Source organism: Pagrus major, chromosome 8 (assembly GCF_040436345.1).
Source record: "Pagrus major chromosome 8, Pma_NU_1.0".
NCBI lineage: Eukaryota > Metazoa > Chordata > Actinopteri > Spariformes > Sparidae > Pagrus > Pagrus major.
The window spans coordinates 3,659,414-3,682,812 of NC_133222.1; the positions used below are offsets into that span (position 1 = coordinate 3,659,414).

General features: G+C 43.2%; 1 protein-coding gene across 3 annotated transcripts in view; it reads right to left on the reverse strand.

Annotated features, from left to right (window-relative positions):
- Positions 1 to 23,399, reverse strand: part of btbd11b (BTB (POZ) domain containing 11b) — a 71,664-nt gene that overhangs the window by 30,478 nt on the left and 17,787 nt on the right. The window contains exons 3-4 of one of the 3 annotated variants that reach the window (XM_073472034.1): positions 7,566 to 7,587; positions 5,402 to 5,425 (exon numbers count right to left, since the gene is read on the reverse strand). The exons of the other annotated variants lie outside the window; for them this stretch is intronic. Of the exons in view, the coding sequence (XP_073328135.1) occupies positions 5,402 to 5,425; positions 7,566 to 7,587 (46 nt within the window). The remainder of the gene's footprint in view (positions 1 to 5,401; positions 5,426 to 7,565; positions 7,588 to 23,399) is intronic. 3 annotated transcript variants of the gene reach the window in all.

Below are 23,399 nucleotides of genomic sequence, written 5' to 3' on the forward strand. Positions count from 1 at the left end.
ATACTGGCAATCAGCAGCAGCAGGGAAAAATCTGAAGTCACTGAGCCGTAATCTCTCTCCCCGCTCGCCCTGCACTACCTCTCTGTGAGTCTTAAAAAGCAGTGCTACGGTATTTTTCTTCCTTACAATTATCTCATATAATCTGATATGGGCAGGGGAAAAGAAAAAGTGTGTGCATGTGTTTGTATGTGTGTGTGTGTGGTCTGTCGCATTAGAGTAAAAATCAAGGACGGAGTTGCTCTTGTGACTGAAAAATATGAAAAGCCGCTGAACTTTCCGACAAACAGACACAGCAGTCCTGCTAAATGCAACAATATTCTGAAGTAATTGCTCATTTAGCACCGAGGGCACTAAAGTAATTAAAGGATATGACTAATGTCATAAAATGAGATTTGCTACGAGGGGGATATTTTCCCTCTGGGCCATTTTAAAGGGGTGACATCATGCCGAGATGCATTGCTTGTAAACAGTGGGAGCTTTTTAAGCGAAGACGCTCTCAGACATGAAAAAACCTCAGCACCATAAATGTGAAGCGAAGCAGATAAGACAGTAAATCCTTCAGGTAGGAGAGGTACAGTCACCGCCTGCGTGTGAAGTGTGTGTTTGGATGTGTGTGTGTCTGTGTGTGTGTGAGAGAGAGAGAGGGAGAGGGCATCAAGATTTCTGGTCAAAACACAAAACAAACCCCATCTCTCATCCACTATTAATGGTGTTTACCAATGTTTTTACAGTAGCTTCTGTTTAATGAACATTCCTGCGCTGCACATCTCTATAACCGCGTATAGACTCTGCAGCAGATGTAGCAGTAAATGTCACGTTTAAAAGCAGTAAAAGAGGAAATGTGTAGTGAGCAAGGCATTTGGAACAAGAGGGGGGAGAGACGATGATTCAAAGTATTCTGGGAAAAAACAACGCGACTGACTGGATGTGAGCAGCGATGATGAATGATGACACCGGGATTTGTAATCCACAGTGGATCCGGTTTAGTGGAGGATGTATAGGGTGAAGGATGTGTATCATGTTTTCATACTGACACAGCTGAAGGATAATGAGAAATACCAGAACCAACCACGAAATGATCCTATCGTTGCACCGAGCGACACGTTCCTTCTTTATAGTGATCAGGTGTGTGAGGGCTGCACCAAGGGCAAAACCCAAATCGGAGAAGCTGCAGTTGTTTTATAAAAGGTTAAATGTGTGACACAACAGCATTATAATGATGCACTGTAGTGATGTCGAGACGTCCTGGCCTCCAAATCTTGTTCTCTAGATGTCAGACAACATGTTTGTTTGGTAAAGACACCAACAGACGTCACATCATCATCATTTTAACAACTGACTTTTTATTTGGGACCCGTTTTTTAAGAGTTATGTCCACTGGTGCCCCCATGTTCAAAAAAAACGCAGCGGAAGTGCCCTTTTGGACGCCCGTATGGTAGATAAAATATGATTAAGTGCCCTCCAGGGTGGACAAATCTATTCACTACGATTATATCACGACTTCTGTTTACTTGCTGGTGCCCTTTTTATTTCCGCCCCTGTCCTCAAACATCCCAAGTCCACCTCTGTTTCTGTCTTCTGTCAGTGGAAACAAACGGGCTCACGAGGCACCAACAGGGAAGTTGGGAAGTATGAAGAGGCGGGAATATATGTTGTTGGTTTTTGGTCTTTTCTGGGGTTTTGCTGATAATAAGAATAATGTAGAATAACACCAGCCTTATCCTTTAAAATGTGGTCATGCTTTAGGTCCTTTTATGTTTCATTCCAGTGGCTCCTGTGGTGCCCAGTAACCGCTCACACACACACACACACACCGCCATCTACATTAAAAATAGTACTTTTCTGTTTTCCAAACAGGCCGCTTCAACATTCACATCCAACTGTTTCTTCCTCCGACTCTTTTCCATCATGTCCAGAGCGGTACACAAACACATTCAGACATGTAAGCCGCTGTTTGTGCAGTACCCACTCAGTATTGACACCTGACATGCCACAAAATGTATCTCTACTCTCCTCCTGCTCCTCCCAGGAGTCCCACGTCTGCAAATTGGCGGAAATAATCGGATAACTGCCGCCATCCCAGCAAAGAGGCCGGACCCCCGGCATCTCGTGCGTCACAGGAGAGTCGCCTCAAGCCTGCTCCTCATCTGCTTTTCTAAATGAGGGTTTGTTGTATTCATGTTGCATTCAGTGTCAGTTATCAGTCACCTGCATGATACTGTGGAGGTATGAAGCTCTCTCGCTTTCATAAGAGGATAAAAACACAATGCCACAGTGTCGTGTCGTGTGTGTTTGTGTGAATTCACTTCAATGTGTGTTATTCTCATTCGTACGTGTTTGACCGGTTTGACTGCTGCCTTCATGGTTTTGAAGCCTTTTTTTGAAACCTTCCAATAAAGTAGATAAAGCAAAACAGCAGCAGAAGTCTTTGACAGCCAGAGAAATAAAACTCGTTCCCATAATATTGTTGTTATTAACATCAAAGAATTGCCTGAGCGGTTTATCCCACTTTCTTTTTTCCAAATGTTGATTCATTACTCTTCCGGGGGTTGTTTCAGAATGGGAGACTAGCACCTTATGAGGCATAGAGCTCCAAATTGCTCCGTAATTGTTTAACTCACCTGGTGTAATCGATCATTTTCTGACTTTGCAAGGTGGCTGCTGTGTAGCACAGACACTGACTGGAAGTGGGCCATGCCTGGCAGAGAGTGATGAGGCCTGGGGCTGTGTGTCGCTCCCTGCTGCTCCCCCCCTACCTCAGCACCTCCTCCAGGGGGATGACCCTCACTGTTGAGGAGCCTCTGGTAGCAAATATCCCTGTCACTTTCATAATGCAGGGGCCTCGTACCTGAGCTGTGATCAGTCAGTTTTGAAAAATGCTCCTTACCTCAGAGGAGGAGCCCCGTTGACCTCAACTGTAATGCTTATTATGGAAAAAGTGGCAAGTCTGACAGAAAAAACAATGTGGTCTTTGTTAAGTGTTGAGAATGAACGATTGCTCTCACACTCGGGGGGGGTGAATATCAGCCAAGCTGTAATTGAGCAATTTGCAATATCACTCTCTATATCAATTGTGCAGGCTCACCTGTCAGGAGAGCACGTCCTCTCACGCTTCTACCCAAATAAAACTGAATCAGTGCTGCTGTCTCGTGCATCATAAACTGAAATGATCTGAATAATACGCACGCGGCACACAACAAGGACATGCTCCCAAAGCGGGATTGTTATTGCAGGTTAAAAATGTCACACACCGTGCCAACAGTACATCCTTTAACCGAACACACGAGCCGAGCCAAAGCAAATATTGAACGTATCGTATTTTTGGGTGTCTGCCCTGCACCAACTGACTCCTGTCAGCTACAGGCTGCAGGTTTAGGCTGGGTCTCCCCTCCTGCTCCTCCGGGCTCTCCCCCACACATGTTTTCCCAGGCACACTGGCTCTGCTGTGAGGAAGGGCGGAGGGAGGGAGGGAGGGAGGAGGCTGGCTGGGCGGGAGCAGCCACTTCAAATCCAAACACACACGCATGGAGCTGGAATGTGCATGCACGCTCTTCACATGCACCCCTACACACCCACAAACACACACACACAATATCCGTCTTTTCCAATGTTCCTGCCTCACTCATACAGTCGCAGCATGCCAGGAATATAAATGCAAAAAGGGAGTCATTGTTAAAATTGGCCGAGTTCAGTGTTGAGCTCTCTGCTCAGCTCCTGAGGTGGAGTTCACTTCAAAGTTTAAAACAGCAAAACACAGATACTGACGTCTTTCAAAGACACAAACAGTGCGTTATTACACTGTGGAGTTAAAAGATTTCTACCCTCACACTCTTAGTTTGATCCCCAAGCACGATAAATCAAGACATTAGCACTCAGACTCTTCATTCCTCAGCGATTATTCATCTTCACCATCAAAATGTATCTCTGCCGCTGCACCACAGCACCAGCGCAGCCACGACTGTCCCATCACAGCGTTAGATCCCATATTCCTCTCTTGCTCATGAAAGCATGATGTACAGTCCATCATCATCTGGTCACTCATGCTTAACTCATTAGTGGTAATTAATGGTGGCCAAGTCCCAGGCTGCCCCAGGCACTACGGAGTCAAAACCTAACCCGGGCCAGGCCCCACCCGGCCCAGTGGAGGCGGGCACAAGTTGTTTTTCTGCTTGGTTGGCCGTGGCACTTCATCTGTGCGGCTTAATGCACTTGGCTGAATAGCCTGAGCTGGAAATTGGCCAACCCCAGAAAGCTTTAGATTAAAAAGAAAAAAAAGGAAAGGACCTTTCTAAAAGTCAAATGGTCTGAGTTTCTCCACAGTGAGTGATAGTCTGACTTTGAAGTGCAGCGGCCCTTTGAGAGAGTCGCACATGTGATGTTTCGCTTTGAAGAGCGTGACCGTTGGCATGAGATTCTGCGAGGCTGCGTCCACGTGCTTTCACACCTCCACAGTATCAACACAAAGCGCCCTCATTAAACAGCATCGTTTATCCTTTTAGAGAAGCTGTGAATGAAAAGGCTTCGCATGGTAGTTGGTAGTTACCAATCCGATCGAGTGGCTATGACGTGTGGAGTTCCTCAGGGGTCAGTCCTTGGACCCCTTCTGTTTAACCTGTATATGCTGCCTTTGGGTCAAATTCTACAGAACTCAAATGTCAACTATCATAGTTATGCAGATGACACACAGATATATCTTGCACTGTCTCCAGATGACTGCAGTCCAATAGAGTCATTATGTCACTGTTTAGAGCAAGTCAAAAATTGGATGAGCCAAAATTTCCTTCAGTTAAATCAAGAAAAAACTGAGATCATTGTTTTTGGAAATAAAGAGAAGAGGGTTGCTGTCAGTAAACATCTTGAGTCACTGTCTCTAGAAACTAAAGACCAAGTCCGAAACCTTGGCGTGCTGATAGACTCAGATCTGACCTTCAACAGCCATATCAAATCAGTCACCAAATCAGCCTTTTATCAACTTAAGAACATATCCAGAATTAAGGGTTTTATGTCCCATACTGATCAGGAGAAGCTGATTCATGCTTTTATCTCCAGTAGACTAGACTACTGTAACGGTCTTCTGACTGGTCTCCCCCAAAAAAGCATCAAACAGCTGCAGCTCATTCAGAACGCTGCAGCTCGAGTTTTAACCAGAACAAAGAGATCAGATCACATCACCCCGGTTCTTAAGACCTTACACTGGCTCCCAGTCAGCTACAGAATAGATTTTAAAGTTCTGCTACTGGTTTACAAATCACTGAATGGTTTAGGTCCAGAATACATGAATGACATGTTAGTAGAGTACAAACCCAGTAGAGCTCTGAGATCTACTGACTCAGGTCAGATAGTGGAGCTCAGAGTTCAGACCAGACATGGTGAAGCAGCATTTAGCTGCTATGCTGCACACAAGTGGAACAAACTACCAGCAGAACTGAGATCAGCCCCAACTGTAAGCACTTTTAAATCCAGGTTAAAAACATTTCTCTTTTCACGTGCTTATAGCTGAGAACTTAAAACTTTATCTATTTTCTTTTATTTTACTTTTATTTGCTCTTGCTTTTAACTCTGTTTTCAGTGTTTTGTTTGTTTGTTTTTTTTTTCTGTCTTATGCTTCCTTTTTTATGTAAAGCACATTGAGTTGCTGTGACTTTGGTTTTCTATTATTGTGAATAGTAATTTTTGCTGGATTTCTATTGATCATTGTGATAGTTGGGCGACTCGGACCAATTCAGGGCAGAGTAATACCGGGTTCTGGGAACGTCGGAGCTAATAGGAAAAAAAGGTGTTTTTTCCTATTAAGCTGTTTTACCGCTGGATTGGGGGCCAACTCAGGGCCGAGTGGAACCAAGTGGAGACAAGGGGTCTCTTAAGGTTATTACCGCTGGTTGGCTGCTTTTTCAGAATTTGTAGCGTAAACAAACTGAATTCGCGGTGACGACCGGGTCTTAAGGATAATTATAAAGTGCACTGGAATGAGTGACAAGTAGAACAATGGGAGGTAAATCCAGCAGGAAACCTATTCTATTTTAGCATACTTTCCTATTTCTTAACTTGTTTTAATGTTTTGTTTTAATGTTTTTTATTTCTTAACTTGTTTTAATGTTTTGTTTTAATGTTTTTTTAAATGCTTTTACTGTAATTGTATGCACCTGTAAAGCACTTTGAGTTGCCTTGTGTCTGAATTGTGCTATACAAATAAACTTGCCTTGCCTTGCCTTGCCTTGCATGGACTACATCAGCCCCATTATCCCAAATGGGTGTAGCTCTAACTTGTTTTCCAAATGTTCTGCTTGCCTCATTTCTCCACTCGAGGCCAACTCGTATGTTCCCGAAGTCGGCGAAGCATTAATACGAGTACAAAGTACAAAGAGCTTCAGTAAAGATTAGCACAAAGATGCCAAGGACTTACTGAATGCATGATTGGCTGACTTCTACTGCACAAAAAAACTCTCTTTTTTTGGGCAGTCATTATTAATTGCAGTGAGCGCGGGGAAATGACATGAGAATTCATGGACTTATAAGCCTTGTGCCAGGCTTATGAGTCCTGTGTCTTATTCAGTAAAATGAGAGCAGTAACACCCAGAGGCCTGTCACAGTTTAATATCATGCTGTCAACAGTCCTGTGGTTAAAAAGTCCAAGTCTCCACACTGGTATTAATAGGCTTGTGATTTTTTTTTTGCTCTCGAACTGCCACCCATTCTTCACTGGCGTCTTGTTGTTGCTTTCCTCGTTCCATAATTGATTTTCTCTGTTTGCGTCACTTAGTACCCCTAAGCCATTAATAGCAGTCTCTTCTGTTTTTCACAATAGACACTCACATATGCATTATATAATGCTGACTTGCCTGCCAGGGGTATTACAGCCAAGGTCTTGATGGAGAGTTTGAGTATGGGCCTACGCCTCGAACGGAAATCTGCCTGCTGGAGTTTTCCAAAACACTCAGCTGCCTGTTCCAATCAGACGGGAGATTAAAGTTAAAAGTCAGCTCGGCCATTAGACCATCGCTGTTTTCTTTTAATTTCCTCCAACAATGCCCCCTCTTAGGCTGAACCCGTGAGTGACCCTTGTGTGTGTGTTTGGTATTAGTACGTGTTTGACAGTAGAGCGTGCCGTGGCGATGTGCTGCCTGCGAGCGCTATCGGCATGGATGTGTTTTCTGCCTTACTAGAGATTAGCCTGCGTGTCTGCACACAAGGTCGCTAATCGTCCTTTGACTCCTTTCACGTAAGACGGTTTCGAGAGTGTGGTGGTAGTCTATATGAATCACTTCATGCCATGTCACATTAGCTACCTTTATGTTATCCACGCCAGGGCTGTGCGGTCCTCTCACTCCCTCAGCCATGTCAAAGTGAAGGATGAATGACAGTGACGCAGCCTTTAAATATGTCAGGGGGCCGTCAGGCAGATGTTTTCACCGTATAGACGGCTGCCATCAAATCATATCAGCTATTTAAAAAGACGGAGGACTTTTGTTCTGAGTGTGAGTCACTGCAACTTCTACACGGCGACCAACACTGACGAACTGGAGTCGAAAAGCCTTGAAATGACCTGACAGTGTGATCAGAAGGACTAAGGACTAAGATATAAAGGTACTGAGCATTTGGGCCTTCCAGGTGAATACTGAGACTAAACCAACATTAAATTTAGTGTCACCTGGATTGTAGAGATAAAATGACATGCATGTTGCCTTCGTCTGTTACAGGGACTGTAGGATTATTGCTTAAAGGATAAGTTCAATCATTATCTACCAAATAGGAAGTAGGGTGAAGTCTCGTAGTCTACAAAACATTTCTGGACCTTCACAGCTTCACACAAAAGTTGTAGCATCCTCTTAAACAACTGAAACAGATGGGGACTTGCTCCATACAGCTTGTCTGTTGTAATCCAAGTCTCCAGAAGCTCAGATATCCCAAATTGCTTTGAAAAGATGTAATTTACACCCTTTTTTAAGCTGCAATCTTCAATGAAGCTGCGAAGCTAAAAGCTTTAGCGGACACCCTGTCTGATGTGGGTGTACATGTTCGAACACACGTTTAAGGTTTACAGCGACAACCGTCAGATCAGTGTTGGAGACTATGGAGGGTTTTTCTTCTCATGTTTTAAAACAAATCTCCATCTGCTTCAGTTGTTTTAGACTACAAAACTTTACTGGACATCAGCATGAAGAGGCAGTACAAAGGTAGGTACACACCTGATAACAGTCTTTGTTTTCGTTACTGTACCCAGCGTGACCATTACCTGACTTCAACCCACTCACACAGATTCAGGTTTTACAGGTTTTTGTTTCTCTAACAGTCGACTCTCAACAGCTTCTTTGTCTGTTTTTTTTATTTCTTTTTTGTCATTATCTGAAGTTCATCCTGAACATCAGCAGGGGACACCGTCCGGGCCAACCTGATTGATGTGGAAACAAAACACAGAGGACGGAGAGAAAAATGTGTCCTCCACAGCGGTGTGTCTAAATCCAGTGATAGAGCCGCCGTTAAAGCAAACACAATAAATGAGAGCTGCACACTGACGTCTCCAGACAATCAGATATCACACTGCAGCTTCTCAAAGTTTAGAGTCCCTGCTTTAAGCGCGCTACGGGAGCTGCTGTGTGGCCGCCATGTTGATTTGCATGTCCTGCCGCAGTGCAAGATGGAGGTATCTCATTGATTGTATGAATATCTGGGAAATAGGTTTATTGGCGTTCATGCCAAGAGTAAGATAAAAGGATGTATACCACTCCCTGTGATGGTGTGAAACTAAAGGCAGCAGGCGGTTAGCTTAGACTGGAAGCAGGGGAAAACAACGTTACAACGGTAACAGGCAGTTACTTCCTTAAATCCTTCAGAGATAAGTTTCCATAAGTGTTAGGAGGCAGATTTTGCTTCCCTGCCTCAACACACCTGATTCAAATGAGTGGGTCGTTATCAGGCTTCAGCTGGGCTCGATGACGAGCTGATCCTGCAGTTTGAATCAGGTGTGTTAGAGCAGGGAAATCTCTAAACTATACAATATCATTACATATCAGTCACCTAGACTATTAAAGTGGCACCTAAGAGGACAGCTCGTCAGTGCATGCATCTCGGCTGCACAAACAGGCACTTCTGTATTTTTTGTACACAAACTGAATGAATGACACATGCCGAATCAACAAGAAGGCCCAAATAATTAAGAATTTATTATTGACAGAGTTTCACAAAGTTTATAAAGTTTCTCCTGACTTGACAACTCACATAAATGAGCGATTTTCTAATGGAGTCTGGGGAATTGCTGTGGTATGTTGCTGTTCAAGTTTGCAAAACGTTCTCAAACTGTTGGAAATCGTTGTAATAACTATTCGATGAGACTTCAATGAATAAAAAACATGAATGTTTGCAATGTTGTCATTATATAGACCCCACCGCATTACAGCAGCATCTTTCACAATGTAAGCTTACAGCAGAATAAGTCTTTTTGGGCCCTAGTGCATCATGAAAATTTGTTTCAAAGCCTGCTGCTGGTCCTGGGGGCTTTGTACATTCATGGATGGAGGAAGAAGCGACAGGAAGGCAGCCGATTCTGGGATATAAAATGAATGAGATTGTCAACTACGATGTGCTATCCTCTCACGCTAACCCCCAAAATCCCAGTGAAAAGAAATGAGGTGAGGACGCTGCCTGTTCCTGCAGTTAGATTTTGGCATATTTTGTCTGTCCCCACACACCAGGCAACATAACCATGAGCGGCAACAACTGGGAGGAAATAGGTAAAAAATTAATTTGTTAGCTCACAGGAAGAAAAGATATTACTTTTTTTCATGGAGGCGGAAAAGAGGCAGTGAATTTCAGGGCAGGTAGGCGGCCGGGGGAAATGGGAATCAGTTTTGTGGAGAGAGCTGCAATCGTACCTTCAAGTCAGACTCGGTGTTGTGGTCAGACGGCACAGCAGGTTGTGTATTCTGAGCAGTTCGCAGTGTGATGGGAGGATGCAGCAGATGAGGTGTATGAAAGGAAAATGCTTAGGTATACTCAGCTGGCAGCTGAGGCGAAGCAGCGGGGCTTGAAGGCTCGAGCGGAAGCTGAATGGCAACAGTTTGTTGCAAAGTCAAACTTAACAGCACCAGTCGATGGCTTCAAAACTCCCGAGTGGAGGTCAGATAATACACTTTATCTGTATAGCACTTTACTTAACAAGGTTACGGAGTAGTTCACAAAATGTTCCTGTAAAGTTGAAAGAGTAAAATGGCAGTGGTGGGAAGATAAAATCTGTAGAAACGTATTAAATATTCAGCACTTTCACATAAAGGAAAGACTTTAAAAGGTATTTAAACTATGCAAATGATGCAGCCTGTCTGATTCAAAAGGTAAAAATGTTCCACGGTCACCTTTAGTCACAAGCCGGGATCGAGGAACGACCATCAGAGCTGCATCCACTGATCACGCTGAACGCCTGTGCAACTGTAGGAACAATAAATCCTTGATATAATCAGAGCAGGGTCAGTAAACGCTTCAGAACGGATCAATTAAATGTGAAAATCCATACGGATAAAATGGCTCACCTGAAGATAATACGAGGCTTCAGCAGATCTGAATGAGCCAAATCAAGTGGGCATCTGACAAAGTTTAACAGCAAGAAATTCTCATTGTCATGTTTGCTTCGGCTGAACTGCAGATTTTGTCCTCCATGTCTTATTTTGCTGCTCTGAGGGGCTCTCACAGTCACAGTCGAGTGATTTCAGTGACCGATTAGTCTTTCAACGTACGTAATATGTATGGGCATGTGATTATTGTATTATGACTTGAAAAGATCAAAACCTGAAAAATCTTTTCATCGAGCAAAGAAAAGAAAAATCATTGACGTCTTTTCCTTGCTGCAACTCAATCATGAATCCTCCCTTCACCTCATACACATAGCCACTGGTGGACTGTGATAGCCCCCTCTGGTGCCCCCTTGTTCGGAAAAAATGCCACAAAAGTGCCGACCAGGGTGCCCTGCCGGTGGACAAAACGAATAACGACTTTCTGTGCTGGTGCCCTTTCCATCTTTATCGCCCCTGCCCCTCAAACATCCCGAGTCCGCCTCTGCACATGGCGCTTGCTGTGTAGTTTGGAAGCTTTTCCATCAGGTGTTCACTCCGATTAACCCGAAAACTGGATGATATCTGTTCTGGAAATATAAATCTTCGACTGAAATTGATTTTTAAATACATTTTTGCTGAATAGTCTGGCCTTGTCAAACCCACAGTGGATGTAACGTCTCATCCAGACAAACTGATTTGTTTTTAGTTGTGCTATCAGCGTTTCAGAGCCAGTCTGGAGATTATCGTGTGATGTGGGGAAGTAGGAATAATGACACATCTTATTTTCTCTTTGTTTCAACAAAGCGTTTTTCGAGGATGCTTCTCGTCTCTGTCAGTTAGTTCTCCCGGCTGCTCGCACACACTGAAATGTTTACATTTGGCAGCTGGTAAATGATCTGAGAGAGTGATGATGAGAGCCTGATGTCCTCCTGAGGATCAGTCCTTTATTCTTTGACGTCTGAATCCTGCATTTATACGAACACTAAAAATAATGTATGGCACAAGTTAAAGGATCTCTATATCTTGCTTTTTTTTGTTGTTGTAACCATTGGTATCATATATATCGAGCCTGCCTGACGTACTTTTTAAACGGTGATTAATACATCGGCTTATTCAAAACGAGAAGCTTCTGCGTGCTGAAATAAAGACCCATTGTTTGTGAGAATTAAGTCATTCATTGATCCTTTCTTCACATCCTCCTCTCTCCACCTACTCCCGATACAAAACTGATTATGCTGTCACACTGCAATGACAAACAGAGAGGCACCATAACCAAGAAAACAAATGAAAACCTATTGATTTACAGCAGAGAGTGACATCTCAGACAGGAAGGGGCGACAGAATTAAGAGTGATTGGACAAACACATTGCTGGTGGGAGTTGCCTCGTTATCTTACATATATATATATATATTTTGAAGAAGATGAATATTTTACTAAAAAGACAAATGCATTTGATGTCTCACTTAGAAAAGGCTGATTCATTCAGTGTTTACTTGACAAACCTTTTCCTGCAAGAAAATATGCTCGGACAGGGACACAAATTATGCTCAAGTTTGTTTAAATTATAAATAATATGATTCATATTTAAATAATTTCATACTTTCTCATCAATTTTTTATTCTAAGGCTCCAATTTAAAATGCATAAATACATTTCGGTGCAAATTAAAAGGCTACGTTTGCACGTGTGTGTGTTGCCCTATCACAATTGACTGATTGACAAGAGGATGAACAGCATTAACCTGCTGTCGTACCTGGAAATGTATGTAAAATCGTCCTGAACACCTTGTCATGAGTTGGACTTCTGATGTTCAGAGGTGCTCTCCAGAGGCCGGTTGTGGCTTCCCTGATGGCCGGAGCTGCTGCTTCTCACACACCTGCAGCTCATTTAATCATCGGCACCACCTCAAATACTCTGGTCTTCGCTCTGCTCGCTGCCAGATTATCTCATCTCCTAGATGTGGCCTCTCAGCAACTGCCTCTTGTGTTATAGTGATTGCAACTCTTCTGACTTTGTTAACTTTGTTTCTCTTCGACCTCTCCAGCGATCGAACAACCTCCTCGTCAGCTCCGTTGCCACCAGCTTTACACTCTACAGTGGATGTTCCTCTGTGTTTCACTCACCGGGAGCCTGAGCCTCCTTCCACTGCTTGCTACCTGAGCAATTCAATAAATTCCTCTAAACCTTCACCCCTGTCTTTGTGTCTGCTTTGGGGTCCTACAAACAGCCTTCAACTAACCGTAACACACCGATCCAAGTACATTCAAATCTGTTGTTGAAACATTTGGAGTACGGGCATGGTTTTGGCTCTTTTGAAAGGTTATAAACAGATGTTTTTCCCCAGCTGTCAGAGGCTTTTTAAGCATTAATCTACAGGAGTTTGAACACACTTTATGAATTATTTATTTCTTTAATACAAAAATAAGCCTGCAGATGACCTGTGACTGCCACTATTAGCTAGAAAACACAATGGGTCCACATCATATCGCATAAAACTACATAAACATGCATAATTTCCATGTTTAGGGCTCTCAAAACTGATATAAACTATATATGACCAGATTTGAAATCGCATTGGCCACATGATGCACCAATCATCCGGAGGCTGGCATGTTAGTGGCTCAGGAGAGAGGAGAAAGAGGAGAGAGAGGGTCATTTATATCTCACATGAGTCACGGAGGCTGCTTTCTGGCGTCCAACAAACGGTCTATTAATGTTTTCAGTTCAACTCGTCAAAGAGAAAAAACGAGCCGACCTTAAGTTCCTACAACTCTAAGCCACTTTGTTTTTTTAATTAAGTTTCGATTTTGGCTAAATGAGGGTGAAAACTATCCACACACACACACACACAAAGCTAAACACTATGAATCGTTGCGAGGCAAACAAATTACGACAACATATCGCGTAGGAATTACACAGTCAATCAGCGAGCCGTGTGAGTGAAATGCCAGAACGGCATCAAACACAGCGTTGATGTGGGAGGATGCCTGACTGATCTCCTCGACTGCTGTCCAGCTCAAATGATCGATAAAGTTCATTTAGATGAAATGAGACTTCATTTGTACTCTAAGTTGGCGAGAGAACAATGTGCTGGTGTCTCATCTTTTACAAGGACCTGTATATCGAGGAGAAGTCAGCGGAGTAATTGCAGTCGGATGGTTTACTGAACGCGTTAAGAATGAAGAGGACCTTCGGTGGGCATTAGCTTGTGAATGGAGAGGAAGTCAGCGGACAGCTTGCGCCACACCGGTGTCGCTCAGCTCCCTGCAGGGACTTTATATCTGCCAGAGAACTTTTTATTTGCCAATGAATGACTGGCAAGCCATTCATATCCTCCCTGAGGGGATGGTGCTGGCGATCCAGCTATTTACTCCGGGTCAAAACACAAGAATATCACTGATAGAGCCACTGTAGCGCTGTTCGACTGGGGACCAGGGGATTTTCTTTCGCTTTATCTGTCACATGCATGAAAAACACCTTTGGGCCCCACGAGCGAGAAAATAACACTTCTGTGAGTCTGTGTTCGGTGTTTGTCACTGGAGCAAGGGTTCGGCTTCTCGTCAGACATGGCAACCCTCCTGAACGACAGGTAATCTGACTCCGCAGAGGACGCCTCTGCACCAGATGGCAGCCATGCTCCGTTATGGGGGGGTTTTCGTGTGTGTGCGAAAAAAAAAATCTGTGTGTGTGTTTTACTCGTCTGTATCCCTGGTGAAACTACAGTTGGGAGTAATTTACTCTGAATCTGGAGGAAAAGTGACTCCACGGTTCCAAAGGACATTAAAATATCCGGTGCTATTATCTCATTATATTGTGCTTTTTCACTTAAACATGCAGTCTTTGTATAGGCTCACTCACAATCATACAGCGTCATATCCTTTGCGGTTGGGCGAGCGGGGCATAAAGTGTTGGCAGGGTCAGAGGTTTACCTCACGTACATAAAATGTAAGGGACTGTAAGAAAATTACTAGAACGGGAGAGGGGGTCAGAAGGGAAACACAGTGAGTAGGTAATCTTTACAACCTCTTCTCGTCTTAGATTATTTCACAGATAGTGTACGTTTTGATATCTGACGCTCAGCTGTCAGCGCTCGGGCATCATAATTATTGATTTTCAGGCACAGTCGGACATCTGATCTCAGGCTACATCATCATCTGATCCGAGTCATGTATGTTTTCATTCAGAAGAGTGAAGCCCTGTGGGAGGAAATACTGCGGTGAGCATCACAATCAATCACAAGCCACAGAGTTGCTTCCGACATGTTCGACGGCTGTAATGATCGTTTACTGAGCAGCTCGTTGGTCCAAACTAGAACTAATAAGGGCCGGAAAAGAACATGATGATGTCACCTCATCACTTCATCATTTTATCCATCACAGTGACCTTTGACCTTTAACCAAATCCCACTCAGTTTATCCCTGAGTCCAAGTGGAAGCTTGTGTTAAACTTGACGATATCGCGTTCATGAAAATGGGACAGGCGGACGTTTTGCGATACATAGTATATTAAGTTGAGATATTGGAGGGCAGATGGTATTCAGGTAGAGTCTCTCCCTCCACTTCCAACCCAATCATTCTCCTGCCGTCCCTCAGTCTATTTGAATTAAAACATTTAAAACTAGAATGGCACTCAAACTCGATAGCCCTGCATCGCTCTGTATTTGAAACCAATCATAACTGCTAAATCATTTAAGCAGATCTCGTTTGGTATCGGATTTAAAAAGTTTGCAAAACTGCTGAGCGTCGTCTTGTTTACTCTCCCCACAAATCTATGATAACTATGTTACATATATTAAAACTGTTGGCACCTCTCTGAATCTCCATTATCTCAACTGCACATTGGTGGTAGTTGCAGGTCCCTGTTTGTTATCATATAGCAGCTAAACAGAGGTCCAGAATGTTATTAGGATCTTCATCAAACTGTACTTACTCACAGACATCAGACACCTAAATACGGCTGATTTTCTTCATCAAGATCCCTGAATTACTCCCTGAGAAATTAACGACAGTGTTGAAAAAGTTCCTGGATCTGCCCATGAGCCAGACCCGCACCAAAAAGCTAATGGGGTCTGTTCTGGGTGGAGATCCATCTTGAGAGAACTGACACAGGTTAAAACCTCCTCGGTGGAGGTAAAAATGGCATCCTACTCATCTTATGTGTACAAACTACTGGAGAACAAACAATGTGCTGAATATTAATGAGCTGCACGTACAAATTCAGGTCAGAATAATTAGACTGATTTAGAATAAAAAAGTTATTTTGCCTAAAGGTGTGAAATGAGGGCTTTGTACTCTCTGTTCACCCTCGACTGTGACTCATATGCACCTCCAGAGAGACCCAGAGAGACCTGGACGACCAGATGTGTGATGTGTGGAAAAAAAACAGACAGCGAGGAGTGATGGGTCGGGTGAACGAAGAGCGGAGAGTCAAAATCAAAAAGAGAAAATCAATGAAAACAGGGAGACAGTGATGGACAGTCAATAGACCTGAGAGGATTTGGAGACGGCACGGCTGACAGTCGCTTCCCCTGTCATCAAATATTATGGAGATACAACCTGCCAAGATGTGACTATCAGTCAGCTGCAAAAAGGCTTCTGCTGTCTCTTGCGGTGACCTTGTGACATGCGAGCCCAGATGCAGAAGAGACAAAAATACAATCTGAAGGTTGGAGCGTGGTGGCTGATGCCCTTTGGTGGAAAATGTGATAGTGCGTCTGCCTCCGGGCCCTGAGAGCAGGACAGAACAGCCTGCAGGAGCATTGTGAAACCCAATCGTTCCCCCGTCAGCTCCAGGTCAGCAACTTTTTACAGCTCCAAAATAGGCCCTTGTTGTCGCCCCCTGTAATCAGTGTTTAAAAAGCCACATTACAGTTCATTTAGCTTTTGTCCCCCATTTAGCTTCACTTATGTTTAGCGAAACAGCGGCGAGACGCGGGCTAAAATAAGGACACGGGAACAATGAGGAAATGGTTGGATGGTACTGCGACTCGCTGTTGTCCTACAGAAACAAACAACCACGGCTGAGCACACATCCTGAGGGTGTTGATACCAGAAAAGCCGCGATGACATCAATAGCTGGAGGCTGTCCTAGCCACTGGCCTGCAGCCATCCAGTGAAGGGCTCCAAGACGAAGAGCTCCACCCACCGTCATGCTGCCTCGAGGAACTGCACGGCCTCGACCGGGGGGGGCTGACAGACCGCTGGCTCAACCATCCAGAACATTGCACTGATTGACCAGAAACGTCCATAGACATAACAGTCGTACATGAAACTGTCAGAGGAGAGGGAGCGAGGGCAGCAGAGTAAATTGTTGGATTGACTTAACACGAGTGGGAAGCAATAAAGCTCCCCACCACACAAACTAATGACTACAGCATGCGGACTGCAGGGCGCAGCCCTCTCACGGTGCCTCCCTCTCCCTCTGTTCGTCCTCCACCTCTCTCTCTCTTTCTGCACAGACCTTGAGAAAAGCTCATCTCTCATTCAAAACCAGAGGACAACGCTGTCGTTTGATGTAAGTAACAGTGAACACAAAGTAATTCGGTTGCACTATTTTGAAATTGATCCAACCTTTACAGAGGCCACGATGTTAATGTCCCTGTTACACCAAAGACAACAGAATTATGCAGATTTAGCTGCTGCCGTGGCTAATGAATAGAGATGACCTTTCTGTGGCCGTCCACTTTTCTCCCGTGAAATTAACTGAGTGGTTTTGTCTAAACTCCCCGGCAGCGAGAACGATATTTGATACCGGCCATTACACCTGCGAGGCTGCTGTTTCTGTGTGCAGACTGGTAAAGAGGGAGGACGACCAGAGGGGAGAACCGACTGGTTCAAAGGGTTACGCACCGACTCTCTTTGTAGGTGTGTTCAGTTTCTGACCCGCAGGTGTCCGAGGCCGTAAAAAGCAGCTCGTACCATGAATCAAACATAAAAGGGGAAAATGTCTTGCAGGCGTCGGCTGTGGAAGAGGGAGGGATGATGAGGCAAGTGTTTGAAAACAGGTGGGAGCTTTCACCTTCTCTGTCAAAGATCATCAGTGTGACACAATCAGGGGATGATTTACATAATTAGGGATGAAGTACCTGCTGCTGCCTCTTTGCTTTCTCAGGGTTAGGGTTAGGTGCAGGTGTGATTATACAACGGTCATTTTCCAGCAGACATTTTGAGAAATGTGCCGGAAAACACACTGAGCCTATTAAATGATATCAAAGTGGGTTGTCCTCAAATATACTGTGGCTACTTGCAAGATACATTTCTCATTATTCTCCCAGAACATGGAGCAATAAATTAAATACGTTCAGAGAACATTTGTATTCAAAGTTTGTCGATTCAATCAACCTTGAAATGACTTAAAGCCTCAAACAGGCGAGGGAGTCCAGAGCAGAAACAAAATAGCCTTCCAGCTACCTGCAACTGCATCAAAGCACCTCGGTGTCCAAAGACATCTGCACAACAAAACACAACTTCAGTCTTTGCAGGTTACCTCCACCTGTCTGTTCTAACTTGCTGCGCACGGTGTATTTCCGAGCTCTGTTATTGTACAGTGAATATTCAACACACCATGTGGTACCAATTAACATTTTTTCATGGTATTGAAGTCATGATTTTCTATCTTGACACGCCTGATGTGAGTCTGTCGGTTAACAGAAAAAGCAACAAACTCTTAAGGATGTCTTTAACTCAATATTAATTGTGTAACTGCATTTTTTGTGTTATTATTATAGTTCAATGCAATAAGTGATATAGAAACTGTTCAGCATTTTGGGAAATACAGTTTCAGATATACCGCGGGTGGAAGTAACAGATTACATCTACTCAAATTACTGCAATTACGCCATTTTTGGGGGTACCTGCACTTTCAAGTGAGTAATTTTACTCTTACTTAAGTATGTCTTTGAGTCTTTTGAATAGCGCTCTGCAAATAAAATGTCTTCTTCTTCTTCTTCTTCTTCTTCTTCTTCTTCTTCTTCTTATTATTATTATTATTATTATTATTATTATTATTATTATTATTATGCTGCATACATGCAGTTGGCCCAGGTCTGGAGAGGTGACCTCGACCACTGAGCAGAAGTTGAGTAATTCAGACTAAAGAAACAGAAACATCTTTGACTGAACGCCTGCTATTGATGGTGCATTAAACATCAGCGGTTAAAAAGTAACTCATACTCTGAGTACCTTTACACTTCTTTGTGTTTGCATTAAAAAAAGAAGGAAAACTGAGATATATAAAATGGAAATTAGTGAGATTTGGAGGTAAGCAGAATGTTTTTAACCGTCTGACAGAGCCGGATCAGCTCTTTGCTGCTGTCAGAGTCGCTCGAGCGGTAAAGATCCCAAACTGTCTAACCAGTCTTATAATTTAGATTATTTTTAAAATGTTGAATAACAGGCAGACATCTATATATGAACACTGGAATAATATTTTGGGTGTTTTTCTGTGACATTCAAGAAATTTCCCTCCTCATCTCAGCCTTTCCTCGTTCCCCTTTTTAATATCTGTTATGACACTCGCAACAAGTAAACAGAGTCACCTCCGCAGGGAGTCGACCCAAAAACAAAAACAACTGCGTGATATTAGACAATGTAATAACAAGTCCTGCAATAAATACAACCTTTGTGAGTCACATCATCAGTGACAGATTGTGTCAGAGTGTTGAGTCAGCTCTTTGTCAGTATTTGAGTCATAGATTGTCGTATTGAATGTTGTTTCAATGTATCGTGTTCGTATTATTGCGTCGTCGTACCCGTGCAGCCTCAGCACTGAGTCGTTTGTTGAGGCACACGCTGTCTTCGCTGTGCTGATGTCCACACTGCTGAACACTCAAAGGACAATCCTTCATTGATCTCACACACGCTGATCAAACACTGCTGTGTAGCCACTTGAACGGCTGCATGTTTGACTCTATTGATCACGGATTGATTTGGTTTTTTGTGTGTGTTCAGAAATGTTTTGGCCGGCCTCCAGCTGTGTCAGTGGTTTAAGGAGATGACAGTTAACAATTTCAGGAGAGGCTCAGGGAGCCATTAGCCATCTGGATGGTGTGCAGCGGCCTCTGACAACATAGATCTTCCTGCACAGTCGAGCCATGTGTCTCTCACAAGCCCTCTCTTTTTTTTTTTTCTCCAGCTCCTCCTGCAACAATGGATACCCAACCAAACAAACTGTGTTTTTTTTTTTTCATCCTAAACTGCTCCCTGATGTTTCAGCCAAATTACTCCCTCATGGGACACGAACAAGCAGGACAGAGTGACATTTTCTGAGCCTGAAGAAACAGCTTACACCACGTATTTTATTTTACATGCGGAAAAAGTGACGCAGCTATTTTTTGTATTCTTATTTCATCGTGTTTTGTGCCAGCTGAGCTCAGTTAAAAGCAGGATCAGACGGAGGATGTGGGTAAAGGCGACACAGCAGAGAGCGTAATGAGTGCACAGGGTGAAGGATCAGAGACACAGTATGACATGTTAATCTCCTTCCCCCCGGGGAACCTGACACCACCAGAGCACAACAGGTAAGAGAGGAAATTCAGTTTGCAGTTGTCAGCACAGGGTTAGGTGCCGAGTCTCTGATTACAGACCTCTCTCATTCTCTGTCTACCATTATTTTCGTACAATATAAAAGCTATGCAAGCAGAACAGTCATGCACATAATCAGCACAGGCCTAAATATCTGTACAAAGTTGAATTGTTATCGTTGCAGCACCAGTCATCGTTAAAGGAATCGTTCTGTCACCGTGTACAAGACTACACCGATCAATACCCCGACTGATACATCTCATTACTTTTAACCTGTAAACAATCAAATGTGTAAAAACGACAATTGGAGGCTTTATGGGGAGAAAACAACAGCTGCATGCAGTTGAAGTCTTGTCGTCACAGTATTAACAGAGTCTGCATCTCTTCAGAGAAGTAAATAGTTTCAGGAAACAGACGCCTCAAACCACAAATTGTCCTTTTGAAATTTCTGCTCATGAACAAATAAAATGTGCCACGTTAACACAACACGCTTTTGGTCTGTATGCTAAGCTAGGCTAACAACACCCCGACTCTTAGCTCCATTTTCAAAGGAGTAGTTTGACACTTTCTTTTCCGGGAGCTAAATGAGACACTCGCATGACTGAATGCTAACTATGGAGCTACAGGCAGCCTCTAATTAGCTTAGCGTAGCATAAAGATTAGAAGCAGCTAGCCTCGATCTGTCAGTAAAATAATGCCTACCAGCATTTCTAAAGCTCGCTAATTAACATGCTATACTGTATCTCACACGTTTAATACCCCTGCTTCCAGTTTCTATGCTAAGCTAAGCCAATCAGGTGCTGCCTGTAGGCTAGCTAACTCTCTGAAAGAAGTGAAATGTCAAAAAAAAGAAAAATGCCTTGCACCTGATCTGCAGCTGTCATAGACACACTTTCCACAAAGCTGAATAAAGCCAGCGGGCGTGTCAGCACGGTATTTTTGGGAAACAGAACAAGGTTTGAGGTGGCAAAACACCCAGACACACGATGTACCTGAGACTTGTTGTTGTGTGGATGTCAGGATAATACTGTTTGACACTCGTCTGTTCAAGCTGACGTAAACTGGAACAAAAACATGGTGCACAATGTGACTTCTTCTTTTCATCTTAACTTCAAGAAGAACATCTTTTCCATATGTTTGTGTTTAATTTGCTAATTGTTTACATCATCTCAATAACCCCGCTATAATAAAAGAAATGAAAGACCACGGTTAATTCCTAATTTGCCCGCCATCAGCATGTTGAGTGTTGACATCGAAAAGTATGCTCGGAGGCCTCTTGCTTGTGGATCAGGGAATGTTGTTCTCATAGTAGATTTTTCTTCATGTGGCTCTCTGCCATCTTTCCTTCATTACACCATGGGCCTAAAAACCCCCAAAACCAACTTGACCGCAACCCAAGCATGTGGGTCCCCCCTCTGCTCAGTACGCTGCCTCATCCTAATAGGCCCGCGGAGGCAGCGGTGATGTCATGGGGCAATTTTCATTAAGCTGCCCGTGAACATGTGAAATCCAGGCGACATTATCGATTATAAACGAAAACTGGCCCCTGCAGCAAACACTGATACTGTAAAGGAGCAGCTGAGTGTCTGTGTTGCAGGACAGAAATGGCTAATTAACAGTAGTTCATCTCATAAACAGTGATCAGATAATCGGATGTGACACACTTATGTAAAAAAAAAAAAAAAAGAGAGGGTGCTTTAAAGCCCCACTGCTCTTGATCTACATCCACAGTGATATCACAGCGGTGGTTTGGGCCCCCAGAGATGAGCTGTTATACACTGTTAACCCTCCCTTCGTTATGGGCTGCAGAGCACTATAACATCCACTACAGAATCAAAAGCACATTCAATGAGTTTGTAAATCTACTCTCACGGCACAGATAACATTTCCAGTGCACGCAGAGAGAAACACTACAGCTCGCAGCTCACAGGCTTATAGGTGGCCTTCGTGACTGAGTTTTCAAGATATTAAATGCTGGATTTTTTTTTTTTTGCCTTACACAGTCACTGAGGATGATTCTCACCACTGAACTTACCGCTGTAAGATAAGTATTACACCACACTCGAACAAGACACCTCATAATTTCTGTCAGAGCAGCTTCAGCTCAACACACACTCCGGAGAGGAGAGCTCAACACAGCGGAGCATGAGATCCAGCCACATTATGTAGTTTCCGTGCGTAGAGAGAAAAGGATTTTCAAAGTAAAGCATATCTTAATGGTTCCTTAATGATGCTTAAATCCCACTGAGGCCCCGCCAGAGGCACGGAGTGAATCCAGGAGAAAATAAAGAGCTTCACAGATCCAATACATCTAACTTGAGTCATTTCTCTTTCAGATGAGATTTGTGCTTATGATGTATGCAAATTATTTTATCTGAAAGACAAACTGTGCAGAGATCCCTCTTTAATTTTTTTTTTTTTTTACAAGTAATGTGATTCTGAAACATAAAAATGGTACAGCCTCAGAGAAAATCAAAGGGAGATATTAGACACAACAATACATGCACATCTGAAATCGATGTGAGGGTCATGAATCATAATTATTGTTGTCGCATTGCAACTCACCAATCACGTTTTTGTACTGTCATAGCTTATGGACTTGGGATAAAGACCAGAAAACTAACAGACATGGGAGAAGATATTCTTTCTAGTGTGTGATTAATGTTGAGTCTCTTTTCAACTGAACCATCTTCACCTAAACCTAACAAGTATTTGTGTTGCCTCAACCTAACCAAATATTTGTGTTGCCTTAACTTAACCGAGTATTTTTTTGGCTTTAATTTCTCAGTTTCTGAGTGTTACTAGAGGACTTCTGCAAACTACCAGCTCAGACCACAGAGTGTAATAATGATAAAACAACATGAGCTCCATTATCTTCTTTTATGTAATGTCATTCTTCAAGTCACAAGACGACAGCCTTCACATTCATCTTTGAATTGATCCAAACGACTACAAATTTTCTCCTGAGACGAGAAGAGATTAAAAGAGCTGATCTTATTCTCTGATACAGAACGATACCGTAAACATAAGCAAACACTGAAGGTAAACGTGTCCTATCATCTCGTGAATGCCAAGGCTGAGCTATGCAGAGGGGGTTTTTTCCTCATTAAAAAGTTAAAACTGTTTGACTTGAATCTCTGTACAGAAGATATTTTTAATGACGCTGCACTTGAGAATCACTTCAAACTGTCAGCTGCTCTGTATGAGAACTTATCATCGTGCTAATCACATCCCGCTACTTGAGCTGCTTTTCAAAATGTCAACATTTCTGGTAAGGAAGAAAAAAAAAAATCTTGAAAAATGTGACTTTGTCAGCTGGAGGTGACTGAATGATTTA